The 15,390-nt window shown below is 41.7% G+C and overlaps 1 protein-coding gene across 1 annotated transcript in view; it reads left to right on the forward strand.

Annotated features, from left to right (window-relative positions):
- The window catches only part of FLT1 (fms related receptor tyrosine kinase 1), a 74,709-nt gene that overhangs the window by 32,995 nt on the left and 26,324 nt on the right, over positions 1–15,390 (forward strand). Inside the window, exons 5-8 of the mRNA XM_044284641.1 lie at positions 6,892–7,057; positions 7,409–7,545; positions 9,336–9,510; positions 10,647–10,764. Coding sequence (XP_044140576.1) covers positions 6,892–7,057; positions 7,409–7,545; positions 9,336–9,510; positions 10,647–10,764 — 596 coding nt within the window. The remainder of the gene's footprint in view (positions 1–6,891; positions 7,058–7,408; positions 7,546–9,335; positions 9,511–10,646; positions 10,765–15,390) is intronic.

Here is a 15,390-nt window from a genome sequence, read left to right on the forward strand (position 1 = left end):
GTTTGCTTTTCTCACTATCCACAGCAGGTATGAGAAGCCCTTCTAGGGTGCTTTCCCCCTTCACACTATCCTTAGGCAAATGCAGCCTCCTCACCCTTCTTTTCTCTAACACTGAGAGTAGAGAGGGAGAGAGAAGATAGAGAGTTGTCAGATTTATGTCAGAATCAACAGCACCATCAGCTAGGTGAAGGACTTACACACACTCTGCAAAAGGAAAATGATTGTTTTTAACAAAGACTATTTAGAAAGTTGCATAATTTGCATTATAATAACAAAAAATGCAAAGGTGTTTATAGGCCTTTAAGAAGCTTTCCCTTACATGATGATTGAATATATCAAGTGTCTGATTGATGGGTGTTTGACTGCACGTCAGTACCCCACCAGGCACCTAATGCATGTCCTTTAATCTTTTCCTTTGGCACTGTCTACTATTAAAGCTGACCCTAGACTGCAATACCAGACATAGCCAATGGACTAGAGTGGTGCTATTTCTCATACAAGCACAATGACACCTGTAAGCTGTGAAATGTAATGGCTCAAAAATTAAAATGGATTTTGTACAAACAGAGGGCACAGTAAATCCACTGATTAGAGAGCAGCCATTTGTCTCGCATGCAGAGTCTATATGATGCACCTGATGTCATATCCTGTGCTCTGCAGCTAAAAACAGCCAGGACTCTATATATAACCAGATAAAAGCTCTAAGAATAGTATGCGTTAGTTCTTTGAAAGTATACAAGCATTTGTTTGCATGGAAAACACAATGATTGTGGAGATTAGACCCTGAGACCAAATTTGGTTCCCATATACGTTATATGTATATTTTTAGGATTAGGAAGTCTGGGACTTCCAAAATTTTCTGAATTTAAAGAAATCTCTTTAGTTTAGCTCTGTCTACTACACCAACGTACTACACGGGAAACTGTCTTAAGTTGAGAATAAAAGCTTGTCACTCTTCACGGCTTCCTATTTATAGTGGGTCAGACTGGGTGCCAGTGGTTCACATGCACCTCAAAAGTACCCTGACCTTTCTGTTTTATATAGAACCTTCAGTTTCAAAGTCTGTTGTATTCTGGAATCTCCTTGTGATCTTAGATTAAAGATGGAAGTCCAGTTGGACAGAGCCATAATATGTTGCCCTTTGACTTCTATGGGGCTCTGCCTTAGATCTATATGCCTCTAATTTCATACAGCTAAGGCTGAGTTCACACTTCAGTTATTTACATCAGTTATTGTGAATAAATAGTTACAAGAATAGGTGCACTACTGTGGTGGATGCAAACAGTAACATCTGACCAAACCCTCACACTGATGTTAAAAATGAGACTTTAGCCAGTATCCTTATATTAAGGACATAGCTGAGCCCGCGCACCACGCCAAGGTTTCTCAAGTGGCACGGGACCAACACTAAACCTACCTGTACCATATAGGTACTACCAGGAGCCAGTGGGCAAATTACAGCAGCGTAAGGTCCGACTCACAGCAAACAGCTCCCAGTTCCCTCCAGTGTGACTAAACACACATACAATGGGAGGAGGCTTAGAGTCCCACCCATGGCTGGCTGATATGTTGCAGGCCTCACAGGTGCACCTAAATGCTGCCTATGGATGGTAATCAAGGCGCATTTAGACTGGAGTTTATACACCTCCACATATAAATATACGATTTAAATGACAAAAATACGTGGTCTTAAAAGGCAGGAAATGCTCAACTCCAAATGCAGTTGTGCATTTATGCTCGGGGGAGCAACAGACCACAAGCGCAGTTATTGTCAGCCAAAACGAGTAGTGAAATCTACACTAGGAATAAAGTATAATAGAAATATCTGCACCCGTTCTGTGTTTTTGACCTGCACCTGGTTTAGGCTGACAATCACTGACGGAAATAACAGACCAAATATGTGAGAACTTGGCCTTACAGAGGGTCTTCTATCCAACTGCACTGCCAATTTATATGGAGCTGTATGGAGGCGCCACATGGTAGCATGCATTGAATTCAATAGGCAAACAGTATGCAGTTTGCTCTTGAGCTCCCTCTAGTGGTGGCTAGAGGCACCCAAAAATGAACCATTTAACTCTATGTTTATAAAAATATGTTTAAAAAAATGAATCACTTTAGCTTGAGATATTCAATTTAGGACACAGTCATGTTTTATGCTCTGTAGGATAATTGCCATATAGAAAAATACAATCCATACATCCCAGAATTAGAAAAACGCATCTGCTTTCTTAAAAAATAGTGTCACTCCCCTTCACAGGTTATGTGTGGGTATGCAGCTCCATTCACTTCATTGGAGCTGAGCTGTATACCAGATGTAACCCATGGACAGGTGTAGCCCTGTTTCTTAAAGAAAGCAGACATGTTTTTTCTATATATTAGCCCTTTAATGCTTCACAAAGTTTATTGTAGTTGCCAACAATACATTCTTGAAGGGTTGAAGTTCTGTTTGGATTCCCATGATTAGTCATGAGTAGAGATGAGCGAATTTTTCAAAAGTTCAATTCAGCTAGTTCGCCGAACTTTAAAATTTTTTTTGGTTCGATCCAAATTTATTTGTGGTGAATCGCGTTAAAAAAAGTCTATTTCCTGGCTGCAGAGAGTCTTTATAGTGGTGTAGAACACTGTGCCTTGCAGTAACACGCATAGGGAGTCTGCTGTGGTAGTGAAATAATACTGTGAGTCAGTATGACATGCAGATGACAGGCGTCGCTCTTAGAATTACTGCACACTTCACTTATTTGGGCATGTCACAGGGCCAAAACTGACCAAATGTGAACTCAGCCTTACAGGTCCATGTTAGCGTCAAGAAGAAGCGCACTCCTTTTACACCGTCGGCAGCTGATTCCACATAGACGTCTACAGAACCTGTTCTATTAAACGCTTATACAAGTAGAGCCCCCCGACAGAGTGAAGAGGGTGTCAGCAGTAAGTTTATGTTGATGTCACAGATTATTTTGCTCTTCCTCTGATCCATCAGAACAATAACCCCCAAAAAACTGATCCTGTCTGTGGAGCATCCGCCTTCACTCGGTCAGCATTTGGTCAGTAATCCATCAGTATTGCTGAAGCCAAAAAAAAAACAGGAGTGGATCCAAAACAGAGATAACACGTGAAGGTAATATTTGCATGTCTTCTGAGTTTTGTACCCACTCCTGCTTTTGGCTACCAAATCATAAGCCAATTCTGATGCAAAATAGGGACCATGGCATGCAGGCCTTACAGCTGTTACATAGACAGGATCCATTGTGCGTCTCATTTTTCCTTCCTTGTGACAGATCAGAAGAAGAAGGGTCAAATAAATGATGATGTCAGCCAGGCCGAAAGGCAAAATAGTGGCCCATTCATGAAGTGGGGAGGGTGGTAACAGCATGAGAAGTCCACAGAGTGGCCCAATGACAGAGTATGTAGGTGGCAGCAGCATCAAGAGGAGGACACAGAGTGGCAAAATGACAGTGTGGATGTGGCAGCAGCATCAGGAGGCCACAGAGTGGCACAATGACAGAGTGTGGAGGTGGCAGCAGCAGCATCAGAAGGAGGCCACAGAGTGGCACAATGACAGTGTGGAGGTGGCAACAGCAGCATCAGGAGGCCACAGAGTGGCATAATGACAGTGTGGAGGTGGCAACAGCAGCATCAGGAGGCCACAGAGTGGCACAATGACAGTGTGGAGGTGGCAGCAGCAGCATCAGGGTTGCTGGTCAAGACACGACCGCTAGATGACACCGGGAGGTCATGCCTCTCGCTGCGACTCCTGCTGCCACGCCCCCTTACTCTGCTGCGACCTGTGCCTGCGCCAGAAACATTTAGGCCTCTGCCACTCCCCTGTGCAGGGCCTGGCACTTCTCTGTCTAACATACTGTTAGATCAAATAAATAAAAAGAAAATGAAAACACCCCAAAAAAGTCTGTAGTTTTCTCACTTCACCACACAATGGCTAAAAAGCCCTTTTTTTGCCACTAATACACACCAAAAAGGACTTTAGAACATATCACTGCACTGCTGAACGGCAAATATATATATTTTTCCACTAATACACTCCACAAAGGGCTGTAATTTTCTTATTTTACCACACAACGGCAAATACTTTTTTGTGCCACTAATACAAGCAAAAAAGGGCTTAGAACATATAACTGCACTGCTGAACGGCAAATAATATTTTTTTTTTTGCCACTTATACACGCCAAAAAGGGCTGTAATTTTCTCACTTCCCCACATAACGGCTAATAAGCCCTTTTTCCCCCACTAATACAAGCCACAAAATGCTTTAGAACATATAACTGCACCGCACAAGGGCAAATAAGACATAGAAATATTTCCTTGCAGTAAACCCCTTTAATGACTGTATCAAACAGCACTTGCTCCCCAATAACAAGAACGGTTTGCTGGAATTACAGAGCTGTATAATGGCAATTTGGATCCCCAGTCAGTGCAGCAAGGTGTAATATAATTGTTCCTATTACCCAGGCTGTAAACTCCCCTACTGAACCCTGTTCTGCTTCAATACTGTGGAATGATTCCTCCCTATCCTTTCCCTGAACTTCTATACAGCAAAATAAAAGTTTTCAAGTCTTTCCTAGCACTGTCCCTAGCGCTTGCTGACTTCCTCTCCCTGCACTTAAGTACACTGGAAAATGGCTGAATCCAAGATAGCTGAGGCCAGGGGCCTTGCTAGGGTCTCAAAAGATCTGGGGCCCAAGCCCGAATGCATATCGCCCAATTCTCTAAGTCGACCAACCGACCCCTAAGCCCGCTATAGCTATACAGCAGCACGTACCTCTCACATCCAGTTCCTCCCAGGTGACGTCTCCTCTGATGTAGATCTTCTCTGTCATCATCTTCTCCATTCCGTCTGGACAACTTTTCTCAGCCGCCTCATCTCGGCAGAGTGTGACCCACAAACATCTTATCTTCCTCATTTTTCTGTACCCCCAAATACTATCCTGAAGAAAAATGAGTTCCCCCCATAGTGATAGTGCTCCTCATAGTCCCACCAATAGTAATTCCCTTCTAGAGTGCCCTCATTAGTAATACTGCCCCCTACAGTGCCCTCAACTGTGATAATGCTCCCCAAGAGTGCCCCTATCAGTTGAAGAGCCCTCCAGTATTAATAATGCCCTTTCAGAGCCCCCCACCAGTAGAAATAAGGCCCCCCTATTGTTCCCCCAGTGGTAATAAGACCCCCACAGTGCTCTTAGTAGAAATAATGCGGATCTTTAAGTCCCTCCTATAGAGCCCCCAATAGTAATAAGAACCCTAATGTCTCCTGGATTTAAAATACCCCCACAGTGCCCCCAGTATTTATAATGCCCCCTACTGTTATAAGGCTCACCCTGAAGTGCCCCAGTATTTATATCGCCCCCTACTGTTATAATGCTTGCCCTGAAGCACTCCCAGTATTTATAATGCCCCCTGCAGTGTCCCCTGTAGTTATATTCCTCTGTTTACTGTCCTCCAAAATTATATTTTCTCAGCCCCTCCACCATACAGTCCCATGTAATTAACATTATTTCCATTCTCTGCCATAGAGTTCCATGTAAATACTATCACACCATCTCTCCAGCCCCTCCAATATACAGTCCCATGTAAATAACATCCCTTTTTATCTACAGCCCCCTCTAAAATACAGTCCCGTGTAAATAACATCACACCATCTCTCCTGCACCCCTCAATATACAGTCCCACGTAAATAACATTACCCCCTCCCCAGCCGCCTTCAACATACAGTCTCATGTAAAGAACATAACCCCTTCACCAGCCGCCTTCAACATACAGTCCCATGTAAAAAACATCACCTCCTCAATATTCAGTCCCATGTAAATAACATCACTTCCTCCCCCAGTCACTTTAGACATACAGTCTGATGTAAATAAAATCTCCCCCTCCCCAGCCACCTCCAACATGCAGTCCCATGTAAATCCCATTACCCCTCAACATTCACTCCCATGTAAATAATATCACTCCCTCCCACAGCCGCCTTCAACATATAGTCCCATGTAAATAATATCACCATGCCCCAGCCACCTCCTAGCATGCATTCCTATGTAAATAACCTCACTCCCTCAACTTTCAGTCCCATGTAAATAACATTACTCTACCCCACTGTCCCATGTAAATAACTTCCCTCCCTTCAGCCCTAACATACAGTCACAGTTAAATAACTACAACTCCCAAAATTCCTCTGCCCCTCACACTGAGTAATCTACCTATTCACTTACCTCTCCTCATGTACCAGACCTCACCACAGCTTCTTCCCAGGACTTCTCTTCACTGCGGAGCCATCCTCTCTTGCACTGGTCACATGACGGTGACATCATCGCAGGTCCTTTTCAGCTACTGCATTTAAGCACTGATCACATGACCTGTGATAGTCATCACAGGTCCTTCAGCTCTTGCAGGGCATTAGATTCAATTGTATTGCCGTCCTGAGGATGGCAATACAGTTGTATCTAGCAGGCAGGCAGTACATTCTGGGCCTGGGACAAAACATCAGGGGCCCAGGACCCGAATGTTTTAATCTAGCAACTCCCCTGGCTGAGGCTATTTTTTAGGGCTGTGACATCACAGGGCTGGCTGGCTGCTGATTGGCTGCATGCATGGCATTACGGTTGATCCCTCGTTCCCAGAGTTCCTTGCTTCATGTCCTAACACGTGAAGCAGCCATTTTAGGAAAAAATGTGATTCGTTACCACGAAGCGCGATCGAGTTCGGATCGAATTCCACTTCGATTCGCTAGTCATGAGCTTGGCATACTAAACTGGATGTTCATGGGCTGGCACACCTGTGATCTATAGAAGGATCATCTCTTGACAAGCTTCTTTTAGATCTTCACTGCACAAGTAATGATGTGATATTTTACTGTACATTAACATGTTTCTCTTGGTTCCCCATTAGATCCATGGACGTGTATTGTCTGTCCCTGGTGACAAGAACATTGTCTGGGATAATAAAAAAGGCTTCATTATTCGAAAACCAACACAACCGTTTTTCGGCCTGTTAATCTGTGAAGCCAAAGTTAATGGAGTCACACACACTTCAACCTACTTCACCCACAGAGAGTGTAAGTAACATGTACAGTTACATTTTGCTCTTTTTCTTCATTTTTAAGAGTATATCTGCCTATAGAAACAAACCATTTGGTTGCTTGGTGCCATGGGGAGGTAAAGGGGGCCATACACATTAGATAAATGTCGGCCAAACCTTGTTTTTAGTTGAACCAGTCTTCTATCGATTATCTGATTATACCCCAGCAGCAGATTTTGATGGATAGAGGGGTCAGGCATGTTTGATTTCAACTTGTCCCATCCTTTTGTCACCAGAGGTGTCTCTTTGCTATGATGCTTCTGCTTCCTTCCGTTATATTTTACACATGTTTTTTACAATTATTTTTTTTGATTGTTTGTTTTTGCAGCTACTGAAATCCGTAAAGTGTGGCTTGACGTGCCAGATTCCATCAGGCTGCTGCGTAATGCCAACCTGGCAATTAATTGTACTGTCACTACCGATCTGAATTCAAGAGCCGAAATACAGTGGACATATCCTGGAATGGTAAGAAAGGACCATTACTATATCTCTCTACACTCCACATATCCATCCACGTCTGTCATTTGCTACCGTGTAGGACTGGGTGCATTATGGCAACACAGCTATAAAATAGAAAGGAAGGCATATTATTAGTTTCAGCAATTGGGTATAAAAATAAGTTATTCAGTTTGCAGTATACTGGTACTTCCTGTACCAATTCCTCACGGTTTTCAAGATCGCTGATTCCAGTTGCTCAATGAGAGTCTTTACCTTTTAAAGGGATTGTCCAGGCTTTTTCTATTGATGACCTATCCTCAGGATAGGTCATCAATATCAGATCAGCGGGGGGTCCGACATTCAGCACCCCCGCCGATCAGCTGTATGAGGAGACGGCGCGCGCAGTGCACACGTGCCGCCTCCCTTCTCTCTTCCTGCTCACTGCTGTATTTCTATGGCAAAGCAGCGGCTAACAGGAAGAGAGACAGGAGACAGCACACGCGCACGTCACGCGCCATCTCCTCATACAGCGGACCCCCGCTGACCCGATATTGATGACCTATCCTGAGGATAGGTCATCAATATGAAAAGCCCGGAAAACCCCTTTAATTCCACTAAATAAAAATTTTTCCTCATCACCTGATGGACACACAGGCGGCTCTGACATCTGAACTGTAAATGTAACAAGCAATAATCTGTGTATCCATCTTCATGGCCAGGAGGAAAACTATGAAGGTTCCTACTGAATCATGGCAAGCAGGGATCCTAAAAAAAACATGAGGAATTGAGGCAGAAAGTATCTGATGAAATGTTGTCGCTTTTCTTTTTACAATTATTCATCTTAATTGGCTGAAATCATAATACCCCTTTAAATTTTGTGATAATAGCATATAGCATCCATAGGTAGAGAACATATAATCTCTCTCAGCACAATCACTACCAGACAGTACGGCACCCACACCCATGCACGTAGAGCTGTCGCATAATCCTCTGAGGCCTCTTTCACACTACCTTTTTTTTTTCCGTTTCCGTTCCTTTTTTTGCGTTCCGTATACGGTCCGTTTACTTTCAATGGTTCCGCAAAAAAAAAAACTGAATGTACTCTGTATGCATTCCGTTTCCGTATTTCCGTTTTTTTCCGTTCCATTGAAAGATAGAGCATGTCCTATTATTGCCCGCAAATCACGTTCCGTGGCTCCATTCAAGTCAATGTGTCCGCAAAAAAACGGAACACATACGGAAATGCATCCATATGTCTTCCATATCCTTTTAGTTTTTTTTGCGGAACCATCTACTGAAAGTTTTATGCCCAGCCCAATTTTTTCTATGTAATTACTGTATACTGTATATGCCACACGGAAAAACGGAACAGAAACTGAAACGCAATGGAAACAAAAAAAGGAACAACAGATCCGTGAAAAAAATTGACTGCAAAACACTGAAAAGCCATACGGTCGTGTGAGTCAGTATTTCACAGGTGACGCGACCCAAACTAGTGTGCACCGGACGGACTGTTCACATTGTTTCCTTTCCAAAGTAAAAGGGCTGTGCTAATATTTTGCCATGTGTAAAACAAAAGCTACAAAGGGGTATCTGCTGCTCATATAAAAAGGAAATCGACACCTTAAAAAATGATATATAATAGAAAAGAAATACTAATAATAATAGAAAGTAACCATACACGAGAAACATGTTTGTAAAAGCATGGTAACAAAGTAACAATCATGGAGTAATGTGATGACCAGATGACCACAAAGAGCACCAGTTTCTAACTCCAATATCTTTTTTTTTTTTTTTTTTTTTTTTTTTTTTTTTAGCAATTTGGCAGGCTGGCCTCCATAATCAAGAGGATAGTTTTATCAGACTCGGAAGCAGTGGTGTACAGCATGCTATTTATTCACAAAGTAAGGAGCATCGACCAAGGCTCGTATATCTGCACCGCGAAGAACGGTCCATCAAACAAAACCGTCAATACAACACTTCGTGTTCACGGTAAGATTTACTAAAAAAATAAAATGACTACAAGAGTCATTTACCACAGCAGTTTTCTGATGTAGAAAAGTTGCAATTGACATTTTTAGACATAGTTTGTGACTTTTTGGCTTTTTTCGACATCCTCTCCACTTTTCCAAAAAGTAGAGTAGTGAGGGCCGAAGGAGACAAGTGACTCATTTAACAACATGTGTGACAGAAAACTTCTATCACACCAGAAATCTATTCCATCCTGTCTGGAGTAGATTTCAGTTCTGGCACAAGGACAGTGGAAGATGAGAGAAATGTATTAAGACTCAGAGCAGTGCACCTCTTAATAACTTTCGGTGGGGATTGGGTTGTAGAATGTCAGTCTTTAGTAAATGAGCCCCATGTCCTCTATTAGTCAATACAGGGAGCAGCTCACAAAGAGCAGCTCTTGGTCTGGTGGATCCAATCAGTCCATGTATTACAGGGTCGACTAATGAATGTAATACCTTGTTACACACAAAGGAATGGTCCATGGTGAAAACACCTGATCCCTGGGGGCCTCTGAACACCCTCTCAAACAAAAGCTGAGCTTTCTCAATACCCCCAAGAGGTTTCTGAAAGACTCCTTTAATAAAAGCTGATCTTGTGAAGTAGGAAACCACAAAGTCAGCTTTTTTCCAGAAACCGCACCACTCTTGTCCATGGACTGTCTCTGGCATTGCATCTCATCTCCAACTTGACTTGGGCAGAGCAGCAATAACAGACAAAAGCGTGGGCAAGGGCGGCACAATTTCTGAAAAACAGCAGAACCTTTTTTCTAACCCCATTCCTACTGCTTTCAATAGGTGACTGGTGGTTCTCCAGTTTCAAGAACTATAACTAATAGAGAGAGGTTCATAGAAGGATCCCTGTCTATGAGTAAAATACAGTATATAACAAGGGGTTGCATATTTCAGTAAATAGGGCAAGCCAATTATGACTTTGGCAGAACCAACATGAGTTAATTGGCCACAACCCCATGTTTTAAATACATCGCACATGTGGTAAAAGAAGATTAAAATGCTGCCTGTCAGTCATATCACTTTTCTAATGTATGTTATGACACTTGTAGGCATTTCCCATTGAATAAATGAGAACTTTATTGTTATATATCCTTTATTTTGCAGCTGCTCCTTACATTAATGTTAAACCTCGGAAGACAGGTGTATTAGAAGCTGAAGTGGGCCAGAAATTTTATCACATTGCAGTGAAAGTGAGAGCATTTCCTCCTCCAGAAATTACATGGTAAGGGAGAGTTTGCCTTCTTTAAAATTGGTCTTACCAATCTGAGAACTTTTAGTGATTATGGAACAAGTTCCATAGACGTCTATGGGGCCATACTGTACGTCTGTGCCTCCATATGGCTCCATGGTACAGTACCATACAGAGGTGCCATGCAGCGCTATATGCATTGCTTCCAGCTCCATATGGGACTTCTGCTGCCATGTAGGGTCTGCTCTGCCATATGCCTGGCCCCTCAGAAGTGGTTTTTCAATAAACTGTGGTTAACCCTCATTTCCCTATAATATTAAGCAATTTGGTCTTTATAGCTTACAAATAGATACCACACTGGGCTTTCCTTCCAATGAGTCATGTCCTTTAGCGGCGATTGCCAGACTGCAGACTATATTTACACTTCGGGCTTTTTTTTCCGCCGTAGGACATGCTGATTCAACTATTATTCCTAGTGTTGCTTTGCCAAGTAACTGTTTCTAACTACAAAACACAGAGTACCAAGTTATTCCAAACATCTTTACGGATCCAAAATATTTTTTTATTTTATTTTGTAATGCTGCTTTCGTGCCTTGTGATGAAGCGGCCTCAAGAATTATAGGAAATTACACTGTGATCCATGTGCCCCTCCTTTAAAGTAGGAGGGGATAAAACACACAGCAGCCAATCGTATCACGGAGCTTCTCACAGCAGGAGATTTTACTGATTATGTAACAGACAGTGACCTGTGCATTAATCTGTTTACAGTTATGAAAACAAAAGCTTTGTATGAAGGGGGAAGAGTCCTGATAGCAGGGAGTAGCTCGGGATGGGTTGAACAGTGCTGGATGCCAGGCAGATAACAGTGAACCACACTGACTTGGGCAGGGTATTTACTGTACATATAAGCTAGGGTAACAAATTGAACATTTGCTAAAAGTGATAAAAAATAATTGTGATAGACATGTTTACTGGACACTACTGTAGGTCAATGGTTAGCTCAGTTTCTTTACAGCACTGGGGTCCTGGGTTTCATCTGACCAGGGATAATATCTGCATGGAGCTTATATGTTCTCTCTGTGATTTTTTGGGGGGTTTCTTGTAGGCACTCCTGTACTGTAAGGTAGTGGAGTTCCCCTTTCCGACTTACTGCCATGTATGGACTTTGGACATTACACATCACATGTTAGTACACCTTGTTGAGCTTTCCAAGTGCTTAGTATGTTTCTTTGCACTACCACTGGTAAAGATATGTATATATAGTACCCTGCAAAAGTTTTAGGCAGGTGTGGAAGAAAATGTTGCAAAGTAAGAATGCTTTCAAAAAAAGAAATTAACAAAATGCAGAGTGAATGTACAATAGAGAAATCTACAGCCACTCAATATTTGGTGTGACCACCCTTTGCCTTCAAAACAGAATCGGTTCTTCTAGGCACCCTTACACACAGCTTTTGAAGGAACTCAGCAGGGAAGTTGTTCCAAACATCTTAGAGAACTAACCATAGATCTTCTGTGGTGTAGGTTTGCTCAAACCCTTCTGTCTCTTCATGTAATCCTAGACAGAGTTGATGGTGTTGAGATCAGAACCCAAAGCAGTAACCATTTCCCAACAACTTCTTCTGCCCTCACAAAACAAAAACTTGGAGGCTTAAAGGGAACCTGTCACCAGGATTTTGGGTATAGAACTGAGGACATGGGCTGCTAGATGGCCGCTAGCACATCCGCAATATCCAGTCCCCATAGCTCTGTGTGCTTTTATTGTGTAAAAAAAACAATTTGATACATATGCAAATTAACATAAAAGAGTCATATCTTACTTGTGTGATCAGAGAAGAGTCATATTTTCAAGCTCCGACTCATCTCCGGTTAATTTGCATATGTATCAAATCTGTTTTTATACACAATAAAAGCACATAGAGCTATGGGGACTGGGTATTGCGGATGTGCTAGTGGCCATCTAGCAACCCACGTCCTCAGCTCTATACCCCAAATCCCGGTGACAGGTTCCCTTTAAGGGAGGGTGATACAAATATCTTAGTGGCAATGTACGAGAATGGCGGGCACCTCATGGCACCCAAATTGTCTCTTTTCATCTTCCACACAAGAATAAAGATGAATGTGGAGGGATTCCGTGAATTTAAAGAAGTATTCCTATTATATGAAGTTATCCCATATCTACAGGATACGGAGTAACTCTTAGATCAGTGGAGGTCCTACCGCTGGGATCACACCAATGACTAGAATGGTGACCTAATGGCCCACTACTCCCCCCTTCCCAAAATGAACGGAGCAGAGCTCCTGAGATAGTCGAGCACTGTAGTCTGGGGTCACCAGCGGTAAGATCCCCACTGATCTAATAGTTATAACTTTATATAACCAGAAGACCTCTTTAACTTCCTGAAATCAAAAGCGAATTATGCTAAAACCACAGTGGCATCTTCAAATTTTACCTATGGGAGAAGAGATTGCAAATGAATATTGCAAAAATTCCGATATTGTCACAAATTCGCCATTTTTCTCCTTAAATTAATAAAGAGCTGATCGGGATTACTATTTCTAGCGCTTCAAACTTCGTCATTAGTATTGTGCACCCATTATTTTGGTGGTTTACCTAAATTAACTATTGTAGTCGTTTCTTGGCAGTAACGCAGAATATTCTAAAATTAAAAAATAAGATGCAAAAACACCTTTAATAAACAATGCTATCTATGGGGCAGATCTGGAGCTTCGTAGCCCTGCCACTGGCCTAATGTATTAAACCTGAAACAAAGGTTTGTGTGACGGATCCAATTAGGAAAACAAATAAAGCGAAGGGGAATAGCCTCCATACTTTCAGTTCCTGAAATAGCAAGGGAAGACAATCAATTGCTAATCATGCCCTAAGGTCATGGACTCACATTTCCCATAAGGTTCTGCGGCAGTGAAGGTATTCCAGTTCACATCATTCTATGAGCTCTGAACAATTAATGATGTTTTTCCTGTCCCTTTTCATAATTGAAATTCAAGTGCTTTTGATGGCTTTATATCAAGTTCTCTCTTGTGTCCAGTGTGATGTCTATAGGGATCAGTATCTAGTAAAATGACCTTATTGTTCATAGATACTTACCTGTCTACTTCCTTCACCATGGTTGACTTCCTATACGCAGCTCCTTTGGGAAATACAGTTTCCCTTACAATATAAGAATCCATCCAACATAAAAAAAAATCTCAACTAAAGCAGAGAATACTTAGATAGTTCTATCAATAGTCCCAACTTCCAAGCATCATTTGTAGGGTCAGATTTTAAGGAGGGCAAAGGGAAAATTGCACTTCCCGGTTCCCTCAAGCACTGGTCTATATAAAAAATAATGCTTGGGCACCATGATGTTCTTTCCCCTATGATTATAGTAATCGATATTTACATGTATTAAGACCATTTTAAAATGTCTAGATGACCCAAGATGACCATGCAGCATATTGATTTCAATTAGAATGGTGTAATTCTCTTTTACACCTGTAGTGGTGCTGCAGAGAAAATGCACACTTAAGGCTAGGTTCCTGTGTAGATCATAACTGATTGATAGGTGGCCAATGACCTCTGCCCAGGTCACACAGCATGCCTGGAAAACTCTCTCATAGACATCAATGAACATCTCCTGTCTATTGTGCCAAAAGGTCCATGTGGTTGCTGTAAAGCATATCTTTAAATGCTGTTAACAGCAGCTAGGAAAGATGTTTAAAAATGGATTAAAAAAAAATCTACAACCAGAAAATAAAAGTAGATTGAAAAATAACATGTATCACTACCTGGTTTTAATTAGTAAAAAAAAAAAAAAAAAAAAAAAAAAAAAATGTAGTGGATACATTCACTTTAGAAAATATAGCTAGCTACCTACCTTAGGTTTGTGACCCTGGTAGTAAAATCTTTTACAATCCACCAAGGAAAAATAGATTTTTTACTTTAGCTATTCCTTAAGATATTTTCATATGTCCAGGAACAAAATTTGTTAAATATAGTTATATATAGATCCCACAAAAAATAGACATCTAAACTCTTGTATAATCATCCCCACAAGTTATTTCCCATGCAATGAATGCGGAGGTTATAATATTAGGGGTTAGGAAAGGGATTTGTGTGAAAATAAGAAATTTATTTTCCGCAAATGTTCCAAATTCCATGTTCTAAAAATATCATGAGTTATTTTTATGTACTTTGTAAGTTCCACGAGCAAAGTTAGGGTCACTTTAATTGTTGAACTCTGTTATAAATAAAGCATTTCTCGTAGTAGAGCAGGGAAACAGAATGTTGTGCGAAACAAATAAGATAATTTATAACAGTCGTGTGCAACGTGCTTAGAGGGGAAAAAAAACGTGCTTAAAGGGGTTGTCTCACTTCACCAAATGGCATTTATCATGTAGAGAAAGTTAATACAAGGCACTTACTAATGTATTGTGATTGTTCATATTGCCTCATTTTCTGGCTGGATTCATTTTTCCATCACATTAGTATCCAGGGGTTACGATCACCCTGCAATCCAGCAGCGGTGGTCATGCTTGCACACTATAGGAAAAAGCTCCTGCCTCTCTGATGGCCGGGACCGTGGAGGCACGCATAGACACACAGGGGCAGCGGCTCCTGTGGAGGGTCATAGATGGTGCTCTGCAGCCCTACTATGCTAT

The sequence above is a fragment of the Bufo gargarizans genome, chromosome 3 (genome assembly GCF_014858855.1).
Source record: "Bufo gargarizans isolate SCDJY-AF-19 chromosome 3, ASM1485885v1, whole genome shotgun sequence".
NCBI classification, from domain to species: domain Eukaryota; kingdom Metazoa; phylum Chordata; class Amphibia; order Anura; family Bufonidae; genus Bufo; species Bufo gargarizans.